This window comes from Ricinus communis, chromosome 7 (assembly GCF_019578655.1).
Source record: "Ricinus communis isolate WT05 ecotype wild-type chromosome 7, ASM1957865v1, whole genome shotgun sequence".
NCBI classification, from domain to species: domain Eukaryota; kingdom Viridiplantae; phylum Streptophyta; class Magnoliopsida; order Malpighiales; family Euphorbiaceae; genus Ricinus; species Ricinus communis.
In genome coordinates, this window is record NC_063262.1 from 669227 (window position 1) to 690785 (window position 21559).

The window sequence follows — 21559 nt, forward strand, 5'->3', positions numbered from 1 at the left end:
TCGATGCCTAATGACTGTGCAACCAATTTTCTCACTGGTAGTGAGTGGTATTTGGTATTTGATTGTTCACCAAACAATCATGTCCCTAATTGACTTGTCTTTCTTTTTCAATCATGCCATATCAGGAGTAAGTGGTGTCTTCATCTACCAATTACTATTTTAGTAGTTAATTATATTAAAATATAAATCTCTCTCAACTTTTAGTTTGACAAGTCAACAATTGAATTTCACTCCCAAGCGAAGTAATTTATGGTAACCCTTTTCACTGAATAAATAGATTGCAAATGTTTCCATTAAGATCAAAGCCACTCCCTCAGCATCAACATCAAGCAGAATAATAAAAAAATCAAAAAGACCACTAATCATTTTAATAAAAAAATATATAAATATTATATAAAAGAATTACAAAACCACAAATCCAAACCCTCCACCTCTCTGATCTTCTCTCTCTCTCCTTTTTCAGTGTCTGTATCTGTCTCTCTGTCAACTATCATAACTGTCTCTCAAAGAAAAAGAAGAAGAAGAAGAAAAAAAAGATAGAGAGAATAGAGAAAACCTACTTGCTTCACTTGTACATTTTACTCCCCACAGTTAACTCCAAAAGGCCATAAGCAAAACTCATAACAATCCAAATCTAGAGAAACCCTAACTCAAAACATACACCTGTTTTCGACTTCCTTCTGATCTGTGCTGGGAATTGACAACTTTGGCTTGAAAAGCCACAATTGCGAGTCCGACTCCACGAGAAAAGTTTTTACCTTTTCTGTAAACAAACAGAAAGCTGGAATCTTTTGAGAAACTGTGATTTAAAAATGAGGGGGAGACCGAAGGATTTTCGACGGCCGGTGAGGCGGCGGCTATCGAATGTGGTGTGGTGGACACTCTGTGGGATAGTGGTTTTGCTCTTTATAGTAATTTTTAGTAAAGAGGGTCAGATTGAATCCAGACCCTCCACCAATAAGGTGAATTTCTCTTCTTTATTTCTCTTTTTTTTCCTCCCATTTGCTTTCTCTCTCTTCCTTTTTTTGGGTTTCAATTGGATGCTTGTGCTTTGTTTGGTTGCTGAGAAAATGTGACTAAAAGGAGCAAATTAAAGTTATGAGCTGAGTGGGTTTATAGACACTTGATGGGTTTTTGGTATTGCTGTTGGAGCTTAAGGAGATTGAGATTTATTTTTGTCAGAATTGTAGCACTATTATGACTAGATACTTACTTTACTAGCTGATATTATTGAGATATTGAGTTTATCTTAAAGTCTAGAGTGCAACTGTTGTTTGATCTGTGATCTAGCTTGAGCTAGGTGGAGATGCTATATCACAAAAAGATCTAAGATTACATCGGCAAGTACATACATGCAATTCATCTGAATCACAAATTTGTAAATTGATCTGTTTACCTGAAAACTTTGTTCTTAGAGTACTATATGCTTTCCATTATTTACCTACTTCTCACAGGGTAGGGTTTAATTTTTCTTTAATAATTTAATTTGATTTTATTTCGCTCGCTTGTTTAGATTCACAGGGTTTTTATGATTTAGGCTGTGGACTTGTTTTAGTATGTCCTTTTTATAGTTTGAATTTCAGCAGTTAATGCTTCATGTATAAGGTTGCATATATTGTATACAAATTGGGTCTGTAATTAGAGACGTTGAAGTTCTGAGAAGCTGAAACAAATACCTCCTATTTGCATGTTTTAGAGTATCTTTTTATGAGAATATGAGAGGTTAGGATGTTTGGATAAATTATATATGGAGGATGTGATAAAGCATAGTGAAGTGAGAGCAGAATGAGTGTTCGGATCTGGACTGTTTTATTGAATATGCTGAATAAATTGAAGATAGTTTTTGGTGATGCTTGGATTGCAAGTTAGCAATAGTAAGAGAAGAATATATAAAATCCTGGAAGGTGCATTGGAGCAAAGGAGCCATTGATTCAAAAGAGGTTTCGTTTTTATATATGCTATATTGAGATCAGGTTTTGCTGGAAATACAAGTTTCTAAAATCGTGAAGATGGTAATAGATGATGCTTAGATATATGCATTTGTTAGGAGAGGACATGAGGTTCATTCATCTTATGTTCACAAGTGCATGTTTCAAAGAGATAAATTTATTCAATTTCTAAAGTTAGATTTTGCTGAGAGAGTATATTGCAAAAGGAGCAGCTATTGTAAATATTTTATTTAGAGAATTATGGGTGACTTCTGAAACATATGTACGTGGATTAAAAGAGAAGCAAAAGAGTCTTTGGCTTAACATGATTGTATCTATTTCTAGGTCCAGGGGCAGAGAGAGTATATACTTGACAAGTTCAAGGAGAGTGTTAATGACTCGAGTAGATCTTTATAAAAGGTTATTCTTCTTTTTTTCCCTCTCTATTTCAAGCAATAGGAATTGTAAGAAAGAATATGTTACTCTCTACTTGTAGAGTCACGAGAGATGCTAATTTGAAGAGAAAACAATTATGAAAGCTCATTTTTAGCTTGTGCTTTATTGATATAATTTGAGGTTTATGTGAACTGCCATCCGTTCATTAGATCACAGAATTGCTAAGAAAATTAGGTATTTGCAGCTTATTTTGCTGCTAGTTATATCCAATCATTGACAATCAGTGAAATATTCCTGATTTGTTATACTTTAGTGGAACAAGTGGGTACTGGCATTTTTGCTACGTTATATTTTAAACTTAAATTATCAGGAGTGAAGGCATTTGCTTAGATGTATATATGTTAGGTATTATTTTTCACTTAACTTTATGTTATTAACTCATTGTCTGATGACTGCAAGCATTTGCAGGCATTTAGTTGGGTCACTCGCGTTTGCGAGTTTTTAATTTTTATTTTCATTAATCAGTATTGTATTTTTGTTAAACTATTTAGAAAGAATGATACTGTTCTGTTGTAGTTGCTTTAGTAATCCAGTAAACCCCAGTATTAGCCAGGTTGTGTTTGATGCCTGCCATGAAATTCTTCATCCATCTGAATGAAGGACCGCACATTTTACTCTGAGATTTGTAACAGCTGTTCACTGCATTTTATGCACTGCTGTCTCCTTTAGGTAGCTTCAAAGTATTGCTATAAGCATTACCTGTAAGGATTGAGGCACAAGTTAAGTCTCTTTCAGCCGTAGTTTATTTTTCTCACAAGAAATGGTAGGCACTATGGCCCATGATTTCTGATTATGCTAGACTGATAATAGCCAGGGGAAAATATGATATTTCTGTTGTGTGTTTTCTTTTTTTTTTCTTTTTCCTCAACATGATAGGATCATTGTAATGAAACCTGGAAAGAAATTTATATTGAAGGCAGACTGACATTGTAGTTGAACGCATCACTTTGCATTGTAGCTCAATTATAACTCACATAGGTTACACAAAGTGGCAAGTTTTTCTCATTGATGGCAGGACAGCATTTAAATTTTATTAGCATTTGATTGCCTTCATATAGATCACCTCAGCACTTTAAATTTATTTTGCTTCTTTTATTTGAGTATATAACTGTGTTTAAAAGATTATTTGACTGCTGACTTTACATTGTCTTGACATATTTTCCATGATATGAAGACATGATCTATACTGTAGTTTGTTATTGTCCTGGTTCTGTGTGGCATCAGTGTCCTGCTGGGAGGACACTGGAGACATGGACGAACTTTGGTGAATGTTTCCTATTTGTCGTAGTGATAATAATGCTATTGCAACATTTTTCCTTCTATTTTCTTCTGTTAGCTTATCTCTTGAGAAAAACTAAGATCAGTGCTTATTTATTCTGTTTAGGAGAGATATTTATATCGTGATAGAGTTTTGGAAGGCTTAAACATCACTGATGAAATGCTGAGCCCTAATTCAGTCACCAGACAACTTACCGACCAAATTTCTCTTGCAAAAGCTTTTGTTGTGATTGCAAAAGAAAGCAACAATCTTCAGTTTGCTTGGGAGTTAAGTGCACAGATTCGGAATTCGCAGGTCCTCCTTTCAAGTGCTGCAACAAGACGAGCTCCTTTAACAACCAGAGAATCAGATACTGCAATCCGTGATATGGCACTTCTACTCTACCAAGCCCAGCAGCTCCATTATGATAGTGCAACTATGATCATGAGACTGAAAGCCAAAATCCAAGGGCTTGAAGAACAAATGAGTTCTGTGACTGAGAAGAGTTCAAAGTATGGACAAATAGCTGCAGAAGAAGTTCCAAAAGGTCTCTACTGCCTTGGTGTTCGGGTAACTATCGAATGGTTTGGGAATTTAAATTTGCAGAGAAAAGTCAATGAAAAATTGCACAGGGAAGCAAAACTTAGAGATAGCAGTCTCTATCATTTCTGTGTCTTCTCTGACAACATCCTTGCAACTTCAGTTGTGGTCAATTCTACTGCATTAAATTCCAAAAATCCAGATATGGTTGTCTTTCATATTGTAACAGATGAAATAAACTATGCTGCAATGAAAGCCTGGTTTGCCATGAACGATTTTAGAGGAGTGACTGTTGAGGTTCAGAAGTTTGAAGACTTCAAGTGGTTGAATGCTTCTTATGTTCCAGTTCTTAAGCAGCTCCAAGACTCTGAAACTCAAAGCTATTACTTTTCAGGTCACAATGATGATAGTCGAACTCCAATCAAGTTCCGGAACCCGAAGTATCTGTCTATGCTAAATCACCTTAGGTTTTATATTCCCGAAGTTTTTCCTGCATTGAAGAAGGTAGTATTCCTTGATGATGATGTAGTGGTTCAGAAGGATCTCTCCGCCTTATTTTCAATTGATTTGAATGACAATGTTAATGGAGCTGTGGAAACATGCATGGAGACATTTCATCGATACCACAAGTACCTGAACTATTCTCACCCTCTCATACGGGAGCATTTTGATCCTGATGCATGTGGCTGGGCATTTGGGATGAATGTTTTTGATTTGGTTGAGTGGAGAAAAAGAAATGTAACCAACATCTACCACTACTGGCAGGAAAAGAATGTGGACCGTACACTTTGGAAACTTGGGACTCTACCACCGGGACTTCTGACTTTCTATGGACTGACACAGCCACTAGATCCTTCATGGCATATTTTGGGATTGGGTTACACGAATGTTGATCCACACGTGATAGAGAAGGGGGCAGTGTTGCACTTCAATGGAAACTCAAAGCCGTGGTTGAAGATTGGGATGGAAAAGTACAAGCCTCTTTGGGAGAAGTATGTAGATTATTCTCATCCTTTGTTGCAACAATGCAACTTTCATTGATGATGTCAGACATAAGAAGCAGCACATCTCCCCAGGTGCATAAGAATGTCTAAATTTTTGTAGTCAAGTATGCTTGTGCAATTTTTACAAGATCAAGCATGGCCGGTGGTTGTAAAAGTGCCTGTTGTAGCATAAATGCCTCTTTTCACATCAATTGTTGAGGGTTATAAATTGACACGGAACTTTTTAGCCCATTTTTATGTAGACCGAATTGTATCCGGTATCCACTGCAGTTTTTACTTGTTCTCAACCCCTATCATTAGCATATTCTCGTTGTTCAATTGTTAACATTGTGCGTAGCTTGAGACACAGTTTATTCCAGACCTCTGTAGATGTTACATAATTGTTTAGATTGATAATGGTTATGGTCCTTTTTCCTTTTTATATTTACTTATGGAACTGGAAGCTGAACTGCTCCAGCATACAATTGTTTAGCAGAATAGAGGCAAGAGATGGATTCAAGTTGAAGAAACGTTTGTATGCAGTTCGAATGCGTCCTAATCACAGAAGGAAAGAACAAACTTCGATTTCTATAATAGACAAGTCTACACATTTTATTTGTGTCATTTCCATTTTGCATTTGGTTAGTTCTGCCATATGTCAAAATTCAGACCACTTCGCTCATCCTCGATTATCCTCAAGTCAACATGCTCAATAGAAGAATGTTTCTGGCCACGTGGCAAGAACCCACATAGAACACTTGTAATGGAGCAAATGCCGGCAAGCACGATCGTCAAACAAGAAACGTTTGTGCTTCTTCTTTGTCTCCTACTTCCCACATATCTCTCAGAAAATCCAACAGAAGCAAACTCATTTACAACACTAACCTCGTTTCCCCTTCAACCCAAAAGCTAAAAAGACCAATTCAAGAGGACACTCAAGTAATTTTCCTGCCCCCAGCAATCCGCCGGCTTGGATTGTAGGCATATCTATGTTGCCGCCATTTTCAAAAGTTTGTTTTTCCTGTCATCCATTTTTTAAAACTGAACAACTCGCATATCTAAATTATAACAACCTTCCTCTCTCTTTTTTATCTCTCTTTGCCTAAACAAACAATGAAGGGCGACACTGACCCTTTACTATCAGATCAATCTCTCAAGCCAAGAAAACTAAAATCCCGTGGAGTATGCTCTAGATTTTTGTCTCCGTCCTCATCTCCACATGATAATCGAATTCCATCTCCAACTCCAAGCCAAGCTTCCTCACCAGTCCGCCGTAAATCCACCGACGCTCGGAAAAACCGGAGCCTTGAAGACTCTGGTTTTATTCGAGGAATTTGGCCTTCATCCATTGCTTCTTCATCTCCTTCACGTCCATCATCAAGCAACAATACTCTTGGCACTCTTGCTGATCATCTTGGAAATGATAGACTCAGAGATTTACTAGAGAGAAAAAAAGACGATAAATCTCCGAAAAGTAGCAATGTCTATTCGCTTACTAGGCAAAGAAGTTGCTCTGAGTATACTAGGTCTGGAAATGAGAAAGAGAAAGAGAAAGAAATCATGAAAGAAAATCACAGACCAGTTGGAGGGTCTATGAGATATACAGGAAAGTTTCACTTCCCGGGCAAATCATCTGCTTCATCGTCATCGTCATCCTCGTCTAATACGTTTATTCCTGGAAGATTATCAGTTGATGAAAATGCACTATATCGAAATTTAGAAAGTGCCGGTGTATCTCGGCGAAAATCAGATTCTTTTATGGATGATGTTGATGCAGAATCTGAGTGTAGTGCCACAGATTGTAGTTCTACAGCTACAGGGAAAAACTCAAGAAAATCTGGTATCGAGGTTTCTTCGAAATATCTGCAACATATTCCTTCAAGGTGTAGAAGGGGCACTTCAGATTCTAACATTCAACATCCAATATCTTTAGATGCTTCTCCGAAAATGAAGAAGCTTACGATAAAAAATGCGATTAAGAGGGCTAATTCTCTTACTGGCTATGGAAGTGCTACATCACAATGGGCCTTGTCACCAGGGCGATCAGGGTCACCACCGATGTCAGTGGAAAATAAGGAAAGGCCATTGTCCTTCTCGAGTTTGAAACCGCCATCTAGTCCTTCAAGAAGTAGTGCTAAAGGAGTGGAGAAATTGTTGAATTTAGGCCTGGACTTGTTTAAGAGTAAGAAATGGCCTTCGTCTAGTTCACTGACTGCGGGTTCTGGGAATGTGCAGAGCATTCATCAGCTAAGAATGCTTCATAATCAGCAGATGCAGTGGCGGTACGCAAATGCTAGAGCTGATGGTGTATACGGGAACGTAACTAAGCAAGTAGAGGTATGCATGATCAGTTTTGCTAATAATAATGATGTATCTGTTAGGATTTTTTGTATGTTTAAAGCTTACTTGCTGATTTGAGCAAGAAATTATGATCTCATTGACTGTCATATACCTAACAACCTAATTCAATCTTTGCATCTTACGTAATGGAAAAATTGAAGTCTTTTTTCATATTTCTGGATCTGTGACAGATAAGATGCGAGTCTAACTACCAATGTCTGTCCTGTATCCGAATAATTTGAATTTCGACCATAATATTTTCGCAAGATGCAAGAAGAATGAAATGAATCTGATTCAGTGAAAGTTAATGTCTTTCAGCCACATTGTATTGCCATGCCATAGGAGGAAAAAAAAAAGACAACTCACTTGATTAGTACCAAGACAAGTAGGAGAAGAAGGAAACGGTTCTGCAGTTTTATGGATGGGGAGAAAGAATGGCACAAATGTACTATTTTCTTCCTTCTGCCCATTCCAGAAACCACCAACCTGCCGCTATGTTTGCAGTCTACATCTTATACAACTTTTTGTCACAACCCTTTTCAAATTCTTTGGAGCATGTAACAATCTTCTCTGATGATTTTCTTTTTTAAAATTTTTGCAGAACAATCTGTTATGTGCATGGCATAGTCTTGCAAATTTGCAACGATCTGTGCTGCTGAAGAAATTACAGCTTCAGAAGGAAAAGTTTGAGATAAAGCTAGACTTCATACTACATTCTCAAGTCAGTAACTTTATGCTGGATGATGACTTACTAATAGCTTGAATGAACTATAGTTTAAGATATATCATATATGTACATAAAATTAACTTAAGGTAATTTAAGCAGATAAAACAACTGGAAGCTTGGGGAGATATGGAAAGGCAGCACCTATCTGCAGTTTTAAAGACTAAAGAATGTCTATATTCTGTCATTTGTAAAGTTCCTCTTATTGAAGGTGCAAAGGTAAGCCTAGAAAAGAAATCATCTGCCAAAGGAAAGAACATAATTGGAGACTGTCATTTTAGTTATGAGGATTAAGTAAATCAACTAACAACACTAACATCCATCCTAGGCTGAGCCACAATCGACTTCCCTGGCACTTCGACATGCATCAGACCTCGCAGCTTCCATCAAGTCAACATTGATTACATTTTCACCGCTGGTAAGCAGCAACACATTAAAGCAAATGCATAGACTTATTATCTGAACTAGCCTTGAAATTGTTTCATTCCATTATCAGACTGAGAAGGGTGCAGCATTCTTTTCACAATTAGCAGAGGTGGTTTCACAAGAAAAGTTATTGTTAGAGGAGTGCCTAGAACATCTCCAGACAATATCTGCATTAGAGGTACAAAACTCGAACTCGTATAACCACCACATTGGAGATATTGGAGAAAGGAAATTTCTGATGACAAAACTGTAACAATAAGATAACGGATATGCAAGCATCTGAAGAGCCCGTGTTTAAATGCTTTGGATGTCTCTATTATAAATTCTTGACAGTGATTTATTTGGGATCGTGTTGACAGGTTCAGGAAAGGAGTTTGAAGTGCTATATAATCCAGTGGCGGCAACAAATCACTTCATGACTTGTTCTTCTGTATTGGAGTAGGAAACTGTAGCTTTTTGCAGCAGGGTTAACTCGAGGGAGAATTATGATCAAGTAGGATAATGATTAGCAGATCATGCAATGAGGTGTGATCATAAGTGGGCGAATGTCATAGGTGAAATTTTGATTGTCAGCTTGTGTTCTTCTTTCCGTGGAAGAATCTTGTTTCATTTTTACTCTTTGTAGAATGCTATTTTATCTTATTCATAATAATGTCCATCTCAACCTACTCCTGCGTCATCGTTGATATGTAATGTAAACATTCTCCTGTTTCTCAGATGACACAAAATCTGAGAAGTAAAAGTTTTACTTGTAGATTATGAGTTATGAACTAATGAGAAACCTTTTCCTTATCATTAACATGGTGTGAAAATTGAAGTCATTGAGGCTGTAAATAATGGAATTAATAATTATCCTTGATTGTTACTTTAAAAAGATAAAAACATGACTACTACTCACAGATTCAATAAATTTCGGTACTTCCAATTATGATTAAATTAAACTTAAACTTTGATGATCAAAAGCTTTCATGGTCCATTAACTACAAAAAGTCTAACTTTAATGTAACTTTTTAGTTGATAGTTATTAGTTTATCATTTAGAGATTAAGTTTTAATAATTATAGAAATAATTCACTACATTTATAAAGAGTGGAATCTGAAATCAAGATTCATTCCAAAAATTTGAAAGTCCCTAATTACCGAGAGAAAATCTAGTGATTAATTCAATATGTTTATGCTTTTGAAAGAAAAATTTTGTAGATATCAATTCCGTTAGCAGAGATTTTTGCTTTAATCCTTTACAATTGATTATTATTATTATTACAAAAATAAATAACTATTTCTTGAAGATAACAGTAATAGGCACTATATGACCAGAGAACTAGACGACACCGTTTGGTTCTAGCTGCATCTCGAATAAGCTTTTCTGATTATTAGTCTAAACTGAGTCATTGCTATTGTTTGATTGATTCGTCTGTGTCTCTCTTTTAACTCCAAAAGCAGGTACCAATGGCTACTCTGGCAGCAGCTGCAGCTCGTCAAGCAGCTTCTCGACTTTCCTCTTCCAAATCATCCGCCTCCCTCATCCACCGCCGTGGCCTTGCCGGCGCTGCAGGTATTCCAATTGCGTTTAGATCGGAGATCGCAACCACCCTTTTGTTTTAATTCGTCTTTAGGTTCAATTTGGGTGCTGGTATGATAAAAAGATCTCATCTTTAATTATAGTTAGATTAGATTGAGGGCTTTTCGACTTTCTAGTTATTATTAACGTTTAAGCTTCTTTCCTTGTTGATTGCCTTTTTGTGTTAACGGTAGAATTGTTTTCATGGTTATTGATGGATAGATCACCATGGACCTCCAAGGGTTAACTGTTGGCAAGAACCAATGAACCCAGCTATGTGGAAGGAAGAGCATGTAACAAAGTCTTACTCTTTTTTCCATTTTTCCTTTTAAGTTGGTAATGTAAGAGATCACATGTACATAGGGGAAACTGTCTTGACTATTTATTGAGTCTTATGCTTTTGCAGTTTGTAATTGTCTCTTTATCTGGTTGGGGTCTACTCTTTTTTAGTGGATACAAGTTCTTCACTAAAGGCAAAGGCAACAAGGAAGAGGTTTTATTTTCTATATCTTTACTGTTCTTTTTAATTTTTCCTTGTCATCATATTCTTCGAATATTGTTATTGGGTGGTAGAAAGAATTGCTTATGCTTATGCTGCTTTTATAACTATTAAGTGAACATCAGATATTATATCACCTTGCTTTGCTTAGATGTTAGGACTATTTCTACTTTTGTTCTATTTAAATTGCCATCTCTTGCTTAGTTCAGCATATTGCATAAATCTGTTCTGAAGGAAAGAATTATATCTGCCCTTGTTCATTTATCACCATAAGTTCTAAAAAGGAGAAAATTCATCTCTCGCTAATTATTTAGTAACACCACCATTATGAGTTTCACATGGAGCTTATAACTTGGTAGAGACAAATACTGTGAGAGCAATGGGAACGCTATCAAATAAATATCAACTTGTAGTTAATCAACTTTAATATGGAAGTTCCAGCATCGCTAATCTAATCCAAATCCAATTACCAATGTTTTATTCTATCATTGTAGTATTGTGAGATATATAGCTTTTCTCTAACACTTCATTGCCTGTTTGCAGAAACTGATAGAAGCAGCACACTGATGTTTGGAGCTTTCAGCCATCCCTCGACATTCCTAATAATAATGAGTTTGGTTGGAAATCACTTGTGAGATTTCACTTTCTTTGCTTGCAGATTATTCTGTTAACCAGCTTGTCATCTATTATATTGGAGAATGATGGATGATATTTAACTTTTAAATTACATTTTTGGAAGAATAAACTACTCTCACTTCTCCTCTTTATAGTTACTCCGGTAATTTTGAATTTTCATCTTTTTATTTACAAACAAAGTGATGCCATCTTCTTGGAGATTTAAAATCGATTGATGAATTTAAAAGGACAAAATGTGAACCATGACATGAATCCACTTTCATCTATAACAGATGGTGAACAAATGATAAATTGTTTACTTGTTACATGTTTTCAATTATTGCCATTATTGTTTAGAACATGGATGAAAATTAACATTAAAATCAAACTGAATGGTATGTTTTCCTTGGTAAAGCATCCGCGCTGAAGTTTGAGGAGGATACATACTTGATATCTATTACCAGGGCAAAATATCAGGTGAAACATTAGACTTCAGATTTTATGTGGAAATGTTGTTTCTTGAAGCAAGTAATACAGTTGGCATGTTACTGGCAGAAAGTGAGTGTCTTCAAGAATAAATGGTGTTGTCTGCAGATATTTATTACAGCCATCTGCATCTTGTCATAGCTATTATCTAGGAACCTATATATATTTGTTGAGGATAGAACTTGTTTACGGCCATAAGATCTGCAGCAATGAGTCAGTGTCTGTGAAACTACAATTTAGTCTCTGGGAGTATAATCAATGAGTTGGAAGAGAAAAACCAGTGATAGTGTGCAGTTGTATTGCAGTACTAATAGTTTCAAACATACGTACTGTTGGAAGATGAAAATGATTTGGCTCGCGTTTGGCAATTTCTTTGTGCATATGTTCCTTGAGTTGAATGGACATACCTATTGTGTCTGATATTGTATGGATAGGAAGGAAGACATAGGAAGGAGGGAGATTCGCATGGTGTAAGGGGGGAAGTTAGATGGAAAGAGAGTTAGAGACGAGATATGTCAAATAAATTTGAGGAGACGAGGAATATGGTAACTTCAATGACTATATCAGTATTTATCTCAAAGGGGATCTAGTCTGATTATGTTGCGATTCTGTAGCAAGGCTGTTCAAAGAAAGCAGAATTGAATTTTACATGAGCTAGTCACTAGTGCTTCGTAAAGAAAATCCTTAACGGTATTATAACGACGATTAGAAGAATTGTCTCTGAGCTTTTGAGAATCAAGATAGTGAAATGTAGAGCTAACTTTTGGAAAACAAATAGAAATGCAACAATTTGATGCGTATGGATGGCAGGCAGATTAGGCTGCAGTAGTCAAGTCAGCAGGTTGGAAGAACTTTCTGATGCCAAGGACGGGAGTGGACCGTTTCCAGATAGACCTCTTTTCTTTCTGGGGCCAGGGAAAAATGTAGGTAGCCTCCTGGAATGGGTGCTTTTGTTTTTATGCTCTTCACATAAGCATTTTCATTTCGGTAAGCAGTCTCCTAAACATTTATAGGCCATCATACTTGGGAATATCCGTCATATGCATATCTCCATTTTCTCAAGACAAAACAAATGCAACTGCCAACTACTGTAATATGTTTGCAAGTAAGAACAATCTTTACAGAAAGCCAAAGCACATAAAAGTTGTAAACAAGATAGAACTCAGACTCGTTAAAGCACATATAGTTTGTTAATTAGCTACAACTCAGACTCACATGACTTGTTAATTAGCTAGAACTCCGGCTCCTTTGTTTCCTCTTTGTTCTCTTCTTTATCTTCTTCCGAGTCATAAAATGATTCCTTGTAAAAGTCTAATGCTGCTGAATCTGTGTCGCGATCTGCATCTACAGCCTCTATTTCTACTGGCATTTCATGCTTGCTGGAATCATTCACTTGTTCAGTTCTGTTTTGCATATTCGTGTTTCTGCCTTCTTTGTTGCTGCTGTTGCCTTGGTCTTCATACAATTTGACTCCATCCAAGCTCTCTTTCTTGGCTTTGCTTCTGCTATCATTGGTACTACTGTCAAAGCTTTCCTGCATCGGCAATCTGTTTGACATCCCATCTACTTTCTCTAAGTGATTTGTATCTTTCTCTAAGTGGTTTGTATTGTTTACAGCAAGCTTGTTTCTGGTATCTACAGTGTCTTCAGGGTTTTGAGATTCCGGTATTTTAGCATTAGAAAAACCCTCTGCCTTAGTTTCTGGTAGTTTATCTGCACCCGTTACTCTCTCGCTGCCTGTTTTTCCTTTATCAGAAGTTGTTGCCTCTTCTCTGTCTCTCAGTCCATCCCGATCATTACTAGAAAATTTTCTTTTTCTTATGCCTCCGGCTTCATTGCTTTCATAATTTCTATTCTCCAACGTCCTGTTCCTTGCGAGTATTCTCCATCGTTTTCCTTTTGCATGTTTTTCCCTCACCCTAGAATTGGAACTTCTAGCGTTGCCTATCATTTCTGACTTCACTGCACCCTTAAACGTTCTTTCCCGGCCCTTTTCTTGTTGAGAATTTTTAAGCTCCAGTTGCCCATCTCTAGCAGCTTTCTGGCCTTTTCCATCCACTGATTTCATGTCAGCATTGCCAGTTTGCGACACTTTCTCAGCTGTGCTGACAATTCCTTCAGTTACATTTGTAAATTTATTTTCCTCCCCCAAACCTAAAGCACTCGCTTGAGAACCTTCATCTTTGTTTCCTTGCCCATTTTCACTCGATTCTTTTCCAGGTGCACCTTTGTTTCTGAGACGTTCAAGTGAATTCTCCAGCATCTCCAACTGTCCTTCTTTGTTGACCACCAAGCTATCAGTAATGCCCACCTTGTTTTCACTTCTAGCTTCATCAACTCTGGCAGTATTATCACCTTTTACGACTCTGGTGGATGCATTATCACTTTCATTGCCTCTTGTTGGATTTAGATATTTGCTATAATTTGTAGACTTGTGCAATTGCCGGTCCTCTGTCTTATCCCCATCTGCTGAATTTCCTGTTACATTCGAAATTAGTTGCGTGTTTGATGGATCACCTGTACTTACTGACGGTATCTTGAGTGGATTTTCAAGATGGCTCTTCAAATCCTCAATTTCCGCTTCCCTTTGCTTCAGACTTTCCATTAGAGCTATCATTTGAGTTTCTTTTTCTGGATACATACTTGTCTCTGTATGAATATTGATCTCATTCTGCTTCTCCTCCAGTGCAGACTCCACAATCTTCATTTCATCTTTTAGGGAATCAATTGTGGACTGCAACTCTAGAATCCTTCGTTCAGTCTCCATCTTTTGGTTTCTGAGGGAGTATATCTTCGCTTTCATCTCTTCAGTCTTCCTTTTCATTTCTTTGTTGTACTCTTTTTCCTTCTGTATATGAAAAATGATTTACATAAGAGGAGAAAAGGAACAATAGCTAATATAAAATAACTAGAGATTTGGAGCTCCAGATTAGCCCTGTACCAGTAGATCACAGTATAACAATCTTTCATGAGATGCCTAGATTTACATTATCAAATTAGAGGGTTTTGCTCTAAAATATGCCAGATTGGCGCTGACCAAGTTACTTTTGCTAGACCACTCAAACCCTTGTGATCTTAATTTAGTCAGAATTTAACACTTCACACTTCCAAAAGGTGGCCAGATCAAGAATCACAGAGTTTCTCGCCTCGTATTTTTTGCTACTGTTTTTCAATGAATTTTGGGACTGAATTGTCTCATGGGCCATTCTTTTTTGTTCTTTTTCCCAATATATATTTTCTCAATTTGATATGTGATATACTATGTAAATACAAAGCTTATGTTCACACTGAATGAGCAGGCGGCAGAGGCATATGTGCAAAAAGAGAAGAACCTTGAAAAGAATATCAGATTCTGGACTACAGGTAACAGTGGTCAAAATAATTGGTGGTGTTGTGTAATTTAGAAGACCTATTTTACAAAGGTTACACATGCACCAAAAGTTAATATTAACCATAAGGAGAGTGCGTGATGCTTCATAGTTGTCAAGCAAAGAGTAGGACACGTAGAGAGTGACATGCATGTCTCTGAGAGAGAGAGAGAGAGAGAGAGAGGAGAGACCTGGAGAAGAAGGTGAAGGGAAATGAGCTGAGAGTCCTTCTCTTTGACAAGGAGGTTGAAGATGCGTCTTTCTCTAAGCTTATGAATCACCATAACCCCAAGCAATGCAGCCCCAAAGGCAAGAAGCAGCATCACCCCATATGGCTTCCCTCTGCTGCTTCCTTTGTACGATCCAGAAGCTCCCATAGCCATTTCTGTGTGTGTGTCTGTCAAGGAGAAGATGAGAAGAAAAGCAAAAGGGTCTGTTTTATCTTTGATGTGCAAGATTTATAACTCATCATGCAGAGGTGTCTTGATTTGTTGCTTGTCATGTAAAAAGAAACATGCATCTACTTTATTTTTCTCTCTCTATCTCTCTCTGCGGCATTAACTAGGCTGTATGCATGGGAACTGTTTCCTGGCGCTGATTCTGGAGACTCTCTTTCTATAATAATTTTTCGAGTTTCTATGCTCTCTTATTTACGATACTGCCAGTCTGCTCGGGTAGGGAAATGTTTCGATATGTGATATGTGATATGTGATGTGGCGTGCATGCATTGCAAATTTTGCAATCACCAAAGTCCAACCAACTTTATTATAGTATAGTATAGTAATAATGTTACTAAAAGAATAAAAAACTGGTATCCTTGCAGTAATGTAAATCAGTCAACTCTCTGATAATTTATTGCCATGGAACATTTTGTAAAGCTGTGTGCTGCTACTTAGTCAAAGCATCCAAAGATATATATTAAAGAAATGAGGTGTCCAATCTTCTTTTTCTATTTTCAATGTATTCAAATGCCATTGAGTAACTGCACCAGTCATTAAATAAACATTTTAATGTATCAAATGGGATTTACTTATATGACTACTGGTATTTTTTCTCATTATCTTTTATTATTCTTTTCCTTCTTGGATTTCCCTTTTTTCTTTTTTCTGAACATTTCTTGCATTTCCTTAAACCCATTGTTTTCCAACATCGTATGCATAAAATATATAAAAGAATTTGTGGCTAATATTATTAATCGATTTAAAATCTTATAGTAACTTGTACTAAAATCCATTGCTCAGAGATAACTTTAATTGAAAATAAATTTCAAGATTGTGTGATTTTTTCTGGCATCTTGGAAAGCCCAACGAAACTGTACCCATGTTTTGGGCTAAATCCATTAGAAGCTGCAAAGGTCCGAAGCCTATCTTCCTAAAAATCAAGCACCGCCATTGGTTCGCTCGGTGTGTTTGCTGTTGCTGCTGCCAATATTCAAGTTCTCACCACCAGGTACTCACTAGTCTTTCTCCTATTTAATCCAACTAATCTTTTTCAAGTTTAGCATAAACAATACAATTTTGCTCCGCGCTGTCTTTCTCTTAACTTAGAGAAAGGCCAAATCTTTACATGGATTCTGGAACTCAGTCTAACTCAATTCAAGACATCTTTGATTCGTCGCTGAATCTGGAGGATACCCACTTCAAACAAGGCTATGAAGAAGGTTACAGCCATGGTTTAATCTCTGGAAAAGAGGAGTCTCGACAAGTGGGTCTCAAGACAGGCTTTGAGGTTGGTGAAGAAGTTGGGTTTTATCAGGGTTGTGTTGATATCTGGAGCTCAGTTGTTCGGATTGACCCGGATGCATTCTCTGATAGATTTAAAAAGACCGTTAAACAAATTAAAGAGCTGATTGAGAGATACCCTTTATTGGATCCTGAGATTGAGAGTGTACAAGATATTATGGATAGTTTGAGGTTGAAGTTTAAGGTCATAACAGGTGGTAATAAGGATGTGAATTTGGTTTACGATGGTTATCCTAAACCCAAAGTTGTTGACTTTTGAGGGATTGTAGCTGTATAGAGCTAATTTTTTCTGGAGTTTAGAAAGTACAAGTTTCTAGTACATGAGAAAATTATTCTCTTTGTTTTAGTTATCTCAAGTGCTTGAATTTTAATTGCTCAGTTGTTTTTTATTTTCCTGTTTCTTTTGGCCATTTTTGTCAAGAATGTAATTTGATACTTATATGCTCAAATGCCTTGAATTAATTTTCAGCTGAATTTTATGCAAGACATAATGTTAATCGAAACAGTTTTGGTTTTGGTTTTCTTGTGATGTGTTTTGGCTGATGGTTACTAAATAAAGTTCTCATTTGTGCAAATAATATATTGCTAAAATTGAAAAGTAACACTGCTAGAACTTAGGAACCAATGGCTGCAACCTAAGTGTACATTTGGCTGATTGAGCTCAGCCCAATTTGAAAATGAAAGAATTTTTCAGATATGGAAGATTATGACGATTGCAGTTCATATGCAGACAAAGTTTGTTTATAGCTATGGGGACTAATTAGTATAGACTCTACATCCAATTCTGTTCTCTTTCCAAGGTTTATTTGATTGTTTTGATCTCTATTTTCACTTCTCCTATGCTCAGAATTGTTACCATTGTTTACTATGTGTATTACATTTGAGAGGCTGCTTTACTTCTGCAATCAGTTTAACTAACTGCCTCAGGCATTGTGGTCCCCTGGAATCTTAACCGCATTATCTCTTGACAATGCAATTTTTATCATCTAATTTTTATCATCTAAGTTTATCTCCCTGTGCAGCTTGTAAAAGGGAGCAAGGAAGATAAAAATGCTCAAGTGGACTCTTGCTTGCTGCAAGGTCTACATATCTGAAACCCGAAACAAGGCTGCTTTAGCATCAATTGAAAAAGCTGCAAAGCTATTCCCTCAAGCACCTATTATCAATAGGTTTGAGGATGCGACCTACAATAGAGTTGGTTATACTCTTGTCTCAAGCTTGGCTCCAAAGCCGTCTTCAGGTTCTTGTTCTTTGAGGAGTGCTGTGCTTGCCATGGTTAAAGCTGCTTTTGAAGCTATTGACTTTGAGCAGCATTCTGGAAGTCATCCTCGGCTTGGTGTTGTCGACCACATTTGCTTTCATCCTTTAGCACGTGCATCTTTGGACCAAGTAGCAGAAATTGCGAAGTCCTTGGCAGTAGATGTTGGCTCTGGTCTTCAAGGTTTGATCTCTTTGACATGATTTTAACATAGCCTAGTGGTATTCTAGGAAAAAAGACAATTCTAGAATTCGGGTAGCCAAAGTGATAGTTGATTATCCATCTGCTTTCTCATTTGGTTTGTCATATACTCATATTTGGTTTTCCTTGATGGTTTTGTGAATTGTATGAGTTAAAGTGAAGGGTCATTTCAACCAAAAATAAACTGATGGTGCTGATGCCTGATCCTACTATTTTGTTCTGTTAATTCCAATCAGAAACTGTCATTTAGCTATCAGTGAACTGACAGCAGAAACTAATTCACGTTGTAATCTACTCAAAACAGTCAGTTTGAACTGGAAAACTTGGAACAAGCATTATAGCTTTTTATTTTAGCAACAATTCCTTGTAACTGGAGCTATAATAATAATGTTCATTGATTGACCTTGTAACTGGAGCTATAATAATAATGTTCTTATACACATGATCTTAATTGTTCTGTTTTTTGATACCTGGAATTCATTGTCTGTTAAGTGTTTGAACATCCTTTTAATACTTCAGATAATATTTATCTTTATGCTCCCAATTTTGTGTATATTTCATGAGTTTTTGCTTCCCCATTGGATCACTTTTATAGTTATATTATTTTTCTGCTGATGATCGTATATATAGCTTGCAGTTCCTACCTTCCTGTATGGAGCTGCCCATCAACAAGGAAGAAAACTTGATTCAATCAGAAGAGAACTGGGTTATTTCAAGCCAAATTCTGGAAACCAATGGACAGGGGGACCAAAAGCCGAGTCCTTGCCAATGAAACCAGATGAAGGTCCAACTCAAACGAATCAAGAAAAAGGCGTAGTGGTAATTGGAGCAACCCAGTGGGTTGACAACTACAATATCCCCATCTTCTCCACTGATATCGCCGCTGTTCGTAGAATTGCAAAACAAGTTAGTGGGCGAGGAGGTGGGCTCGCATCAGTACAAACCATGGCACTTGCGCATGGTGATGACATAATTGAAGTTGCTTGTAACTTGTTGGAACCAAGTAAAGTTGGAGGAGAAAGAGTTCAGCAAGAAGTTGAAAGGCTTGCAGAGGAAGAGGGTATGGCTGTGGGGAAGGGGTATTTTACAGATTTATCACAGGAAAAAATTATTGAAAGTTACTTGAAGTCAAGTCCTTTAATTTAAGTATTGTCCTAGAGAAGGTATCATTCTTTCCGATGATATAATAAAATCTGCCAATTTTTCTGATAATTTTCCGACTTCCAGCAGATGTTATTTTAAGTGATTGTCCAGATACAGGAAGATTGCATGTTTCTTTTTCTCCATGATGATCTTAGAAGCGGCCAGTTTTGGTGTCATTTCTTAAAGACTGCTCGTATATATAGCAATCCGTGAACATCTAACTCTTGCCATGCCCACCCACCCACCAAAAACTAAAAAAATAATGGAAAAATAACTGTAAATACATCTTCTGTTTCAGCCTTAAGGGTTGTTCCATTCCTGTCTCAAGATTCCATTTTCCATTCGAGGGTCTTTTAGTTTTTCTTTTGCTTCTTCTATTGGGATGAAGTGGTGGATTCAACATATTAAATTGTAAGAGGATAAGATTTGTCTGTAAGAGATTTCTTATATGTTTTAAATGTTGTTGATCTCTCTCTTTTTTTAGTCGCTTTTCAAATCATCATCACTGTTGCCACATCAAATTCCAATCGAACTGAAGATTCCATCATGTTGATGGAAATTTCTGTGCTACTGGCGGCCAAGAAGAAATAGAGACATTAATCTAGCTTTTAAGTTTAATGTCCTTAAGAATTGTTTGTTTAAGATATTTGAAAAGCTATAAAATATGCTGAGAGATCCCATGCCATGCATAAAATTAGGGTCCACAAATAATTCTGAAAATTGATTTATTCATTTGTTTAGCCATCACATTAACATACATTAGCCTCACAATTAGATGAATTTTGCCTCCCAATCAGCAATCTCATTGTGTAACAACACAAGGCACTTGATGGATATTATATTTTAGCCTCTAGACATTATTTGGTTTATTGTGCCAGGTGTCCTCTACTCACCATGGTTTTTTAATAAAGGTTTAATTACACATGATTATCCCCTCCTTTGTAACTCAAAAAACAAGTATGCCATTAGTTCAAAATGCTATTACCAAGTTAGCATCATAATCTTGAATTATATCCTATCCAATGAGACTGGAAATCACATCTGAGATGAGATTTTTTTTCCAAAGCTTTTGGATAAAGGGTTAATTTAAGCCCTGTACTTAATACCCAATGGTGAAATACACCAAATTTAAATTTTTCAGTGAATAGTTTTATGATACTCGTATACATCCAATTTAAATTTTTTCAGCAAATAGCTCTATGAATTCGTGTTCAATGATCAAATACATTCAATTTAAGATTTTTTAAAAAGTGAAATAACATTAAATTTTCAAATTTTAATGAATTATAAAAATTAATAATAATATTTATTTTATTAATTTATTGATACAATATTTAGTGATTTATTATAAAAGAGCATATTAGTAAAACTCAAAATTTGAATTTAATTAATCTAAAAATGATAAGTATTGAATAAGTCAAATTTTAACTTTCTTAACTTATAGGTTTGTAATTCGTTATTTTTAGATCAATTAAATTTAAATTTTAAATTTTATCAAACACACTATTGTACAGTGCGTCACTAGATATTATATCAATAAATTAATGAAATAAATATTATTTTTAAAATTAGATATATTTAACCCTTAGGCACAAGTTTAAAAAATTATTTATTATAAAAGTTTAAATTGAATGTATTTGATCCTTGAATATAAATTTAGAGTCAAATTAGCCCTTTATCCAGCAACTTTTTGAGTTGCAACCCTAATGGAGGGAGAGAATGGTGTGTATGAGTGGGTATTACCTTGTATAGAGGTCAAAAACCCCACATAAATACTGCTAACTTTTCTTATTCCATCTTATGCCATAAGCAAGGTTAACATATTATTTAAATTACTTATTGCATTTTTATCAAATTTATATAATAAATTATATAACCATCAAGATCAAACAAGCATCTTAATTCTTAAATATTGGATTGGACTACCCTGCAACTTTTTTTCTTTAATCAATTAGGCCTAGAAACAAGCAAAAAATATCTAATAATTGGAACATCATTATCATTGCAGTTAATTCAACCACAGATAACAGGG

The 21559-nt window shown here is 36.1% G+C and overlaps 5 protein-coding genes across 7 annotated transcripts; 4 read left to right on the plus strand and 1 right to left on the minus strand.

The window, feature by feature from the left end:
* The first annotated feature begins 125 nt into the window (after window positions 1-125).
* On the plus strand, window positions 126-5607 carry LOC8284968 (probable galacturonosyltransferase 10). Of its 2 annotated transcripts, none has more exons than XM_002517938.4 (2): window positions 126-962; window positions 3769-5607. In XM_002517938.4, the coding sequence occupies exons 1-2, from the start codon at window positions 813-815 to the stop codon at window positions 5221-5223; spliced, it is 1605 nt and encodes a 534-aa protein (XP_002517984.2). In that variant the 5' UTR covers window positions 126-812; the 3' UTR covers window positions 5224-5607. The 2 variants fall into 2 exon arrangements, with proteins under 2 accessions (XP_002517984.2, XP_048233262.1); XM_048377305.1 differs by lacking the exon at window positions 126-962 and adding an exon at window positions 2328-2348.
* Window positions 5608-5751: 144 nt separating this feature from the next.
* On the plus strand, window positions 5752-9409 carry LOC8284967 (QWRF motif-containing protein 3). Of its 2 annotated transcripts, XM_015718438.3 has the most exons (6): window positions 5752-7502; window positions 8107-8226; window positions 8332-8448; window positions 8558-8647; window positions 8726-8833; window positions 9015-9409. In XM_015718438.3, the coding sequence occupies exons 1-6, from the start codon at window positions 6279-6281 to the stop codon at window positions 9072-9074; spliced, it is 1719 nt and encodes a 572-aa protein (XP_015573924.1). In that variant the 5' UTR covers window positions 5752-6278; the 3' UTR covers window positions 9075-9409. The 2 variants fall into 2 exon arrangements, with proteins under 2 accessions (XP_015573924.1, XP_048233261.1); XM_048377304.1 differs by having other exon boundaries at window positions 8726-9409.
* Window positions 9410-9931: 522 nt separating this feature from the next.
* Window positions 9932-11487, plus strand: LOC8284966. The gene is made up of 4 exons (XM_015718458.3): window positions 9932-10209; window positions 10438-10508; window positions 10622-10708; window positions 11258-11487. The coding sequence occupies exons 1-4, from the start codon at window positions 10104-10106 to the stop codon at window positions 11279-11281; spliced, it is 288 nt and encodes a 95-aa protein (XP_015573944.1). The 5' UTR covers window positions 9932-10103; the 3' UTR covers window positions 11282-11487.
* A 1399-nt stretch (window positions 11488-12886) lies between these two features.
* Window positions 12887-15893, minus strand: LOC8284965. The gene is made up of 2 exons (XM_002517935.4): window positions 15375-15893; window positions 12887-14663 (listed from the first exon to the last, which is right to left on the minus strand). The coding sequence occupies exons 1-2, from the start codon at window positions 15564-15566 to the stop codon at window positions 13047-13049; spliced, it is 1809 nt and encodes a 602-aa protein (XP_002517981.1). The 5' UTR covers window positions 15567-15893; the 3' UTR covers window positions 12887-13046.
* A 359-nt stretch (window positions 15894-16252) lies between these two features.
* On the plus strand, window positions 16253-19596 carry LOC8284963 (glutamate formimidoyltransferase). The gene is made up of 3 exons (XM_048376519.1): window positions 16253-17181; window positions 17955-18366; window positions 19022-19596. Exons 1-3 carry the CDS (start codon window positions 16750-16752, stop codon window positions 19528-19530), a joined length of 1353 nt encoding a protein of 450 aa, XP_048232476.1. The 5' UTR covers window positions 16253-16749; the 3' UTR covers window positions 19531-19596.
* Window positions 19597-21559: the final 1963 nt, after the last annotated feature.

Excerpts from the sequence above, each read along its gene's own strand:
- LOC8284968 (XM_002517938.4), top strand. The coding sequence starts at position 813 with ATGAGGGGGAGACCGAAGGATTTTCGACGGCCGGTGAGGCGGCGGCTA. Across the intron at positions 963-3,768 it reads CCAGACCCTCCACCAATAAG|GAGAGATATTTATATCGTGA; the intron begins GTGAATTTCTCT and ends TATTCTGTTTAG.
- LOC8284967 (XM_048377304.1), top strand. The coding sequence starts at position 6,279 with ATGAAGGGCGACACTGACCCTTTACTATCAGATCAATCTCTCAAGCCA. Across the intron at positions 7,503-8,106 it reads ACGTAACTAAGCAAGTAGAG|AACAATCTGTTATGTGCATG; the intron begins GTATGCATGATC and ends AAATTTTTGCAG. Across the intron at positions 8,227-8,331 it reads ACTTCATACTACATTCTCAA|ATAAAACAACTGGAAGCTTG; the intron begins GTCAGTAACTTT and ends TAATTTAAGCAG.
- LOC8284966 (XM_015718458.3), top strand. The coding sequence starts at position 10,104 with ATGGCTACTCTGGCAGCAGCTGCAGCTCGTCAAGCAGCTTCTCGACTT. Across the intron at positions 10,210-10,437 it reads TGGCCTTGCCGGCGCTGCAG|ATCACCATGGACCTCCAAGG; the intron begins GTATTCCAATTG and ends ATTGATGGATAG. Across the intron at positions 10,509-10,621 it reads CTATGTGGAAGGAAGAGCAT|TTTGTAATTGTCTCTTTATC; the intron begins GTAACAAAGTCT and ends ATGCTTTTGCAG.
- LOC8284965 (XM_002517935.4), bottom strand. The coding sequence starts at position 15,566 with ATGGCTATGGGAGCTTCTGGATCGTACAAAGGAAGCAGCAGAGGGAAG. Across the intron at positions 14,664-15,374 it reads CCCTTCACCTTCTTCTCCAG|AAGGAAAAAGAGTACAACAA; the intron begins GTCTCTCCTCTC and ends TTTCATATACAG.
- LOC8284963 (XM_048376519.1), top strand. The coding sequence starts at position 16,750 with ATGGATTCTGGAACTCAGTCTAACTCAATTCAAGACATCTTTGATTCG. Across the intron at positions 17,182-17,954 it reads AACCCAAAGTTGTTGACTTT|AAGGGAGCAAGGAAGATAAA; the intron begins TGAGGGATTGTA and ends TGCAGCTTGTAA. Across the intron at positions 18,367-19,021 it reads TGTTGGCTCTGGTCTTCAAG|TTCCTACCTTCCTGTATGGA; the intron begins GTTTGATCTCTT and ends TATAGCTTGCAG.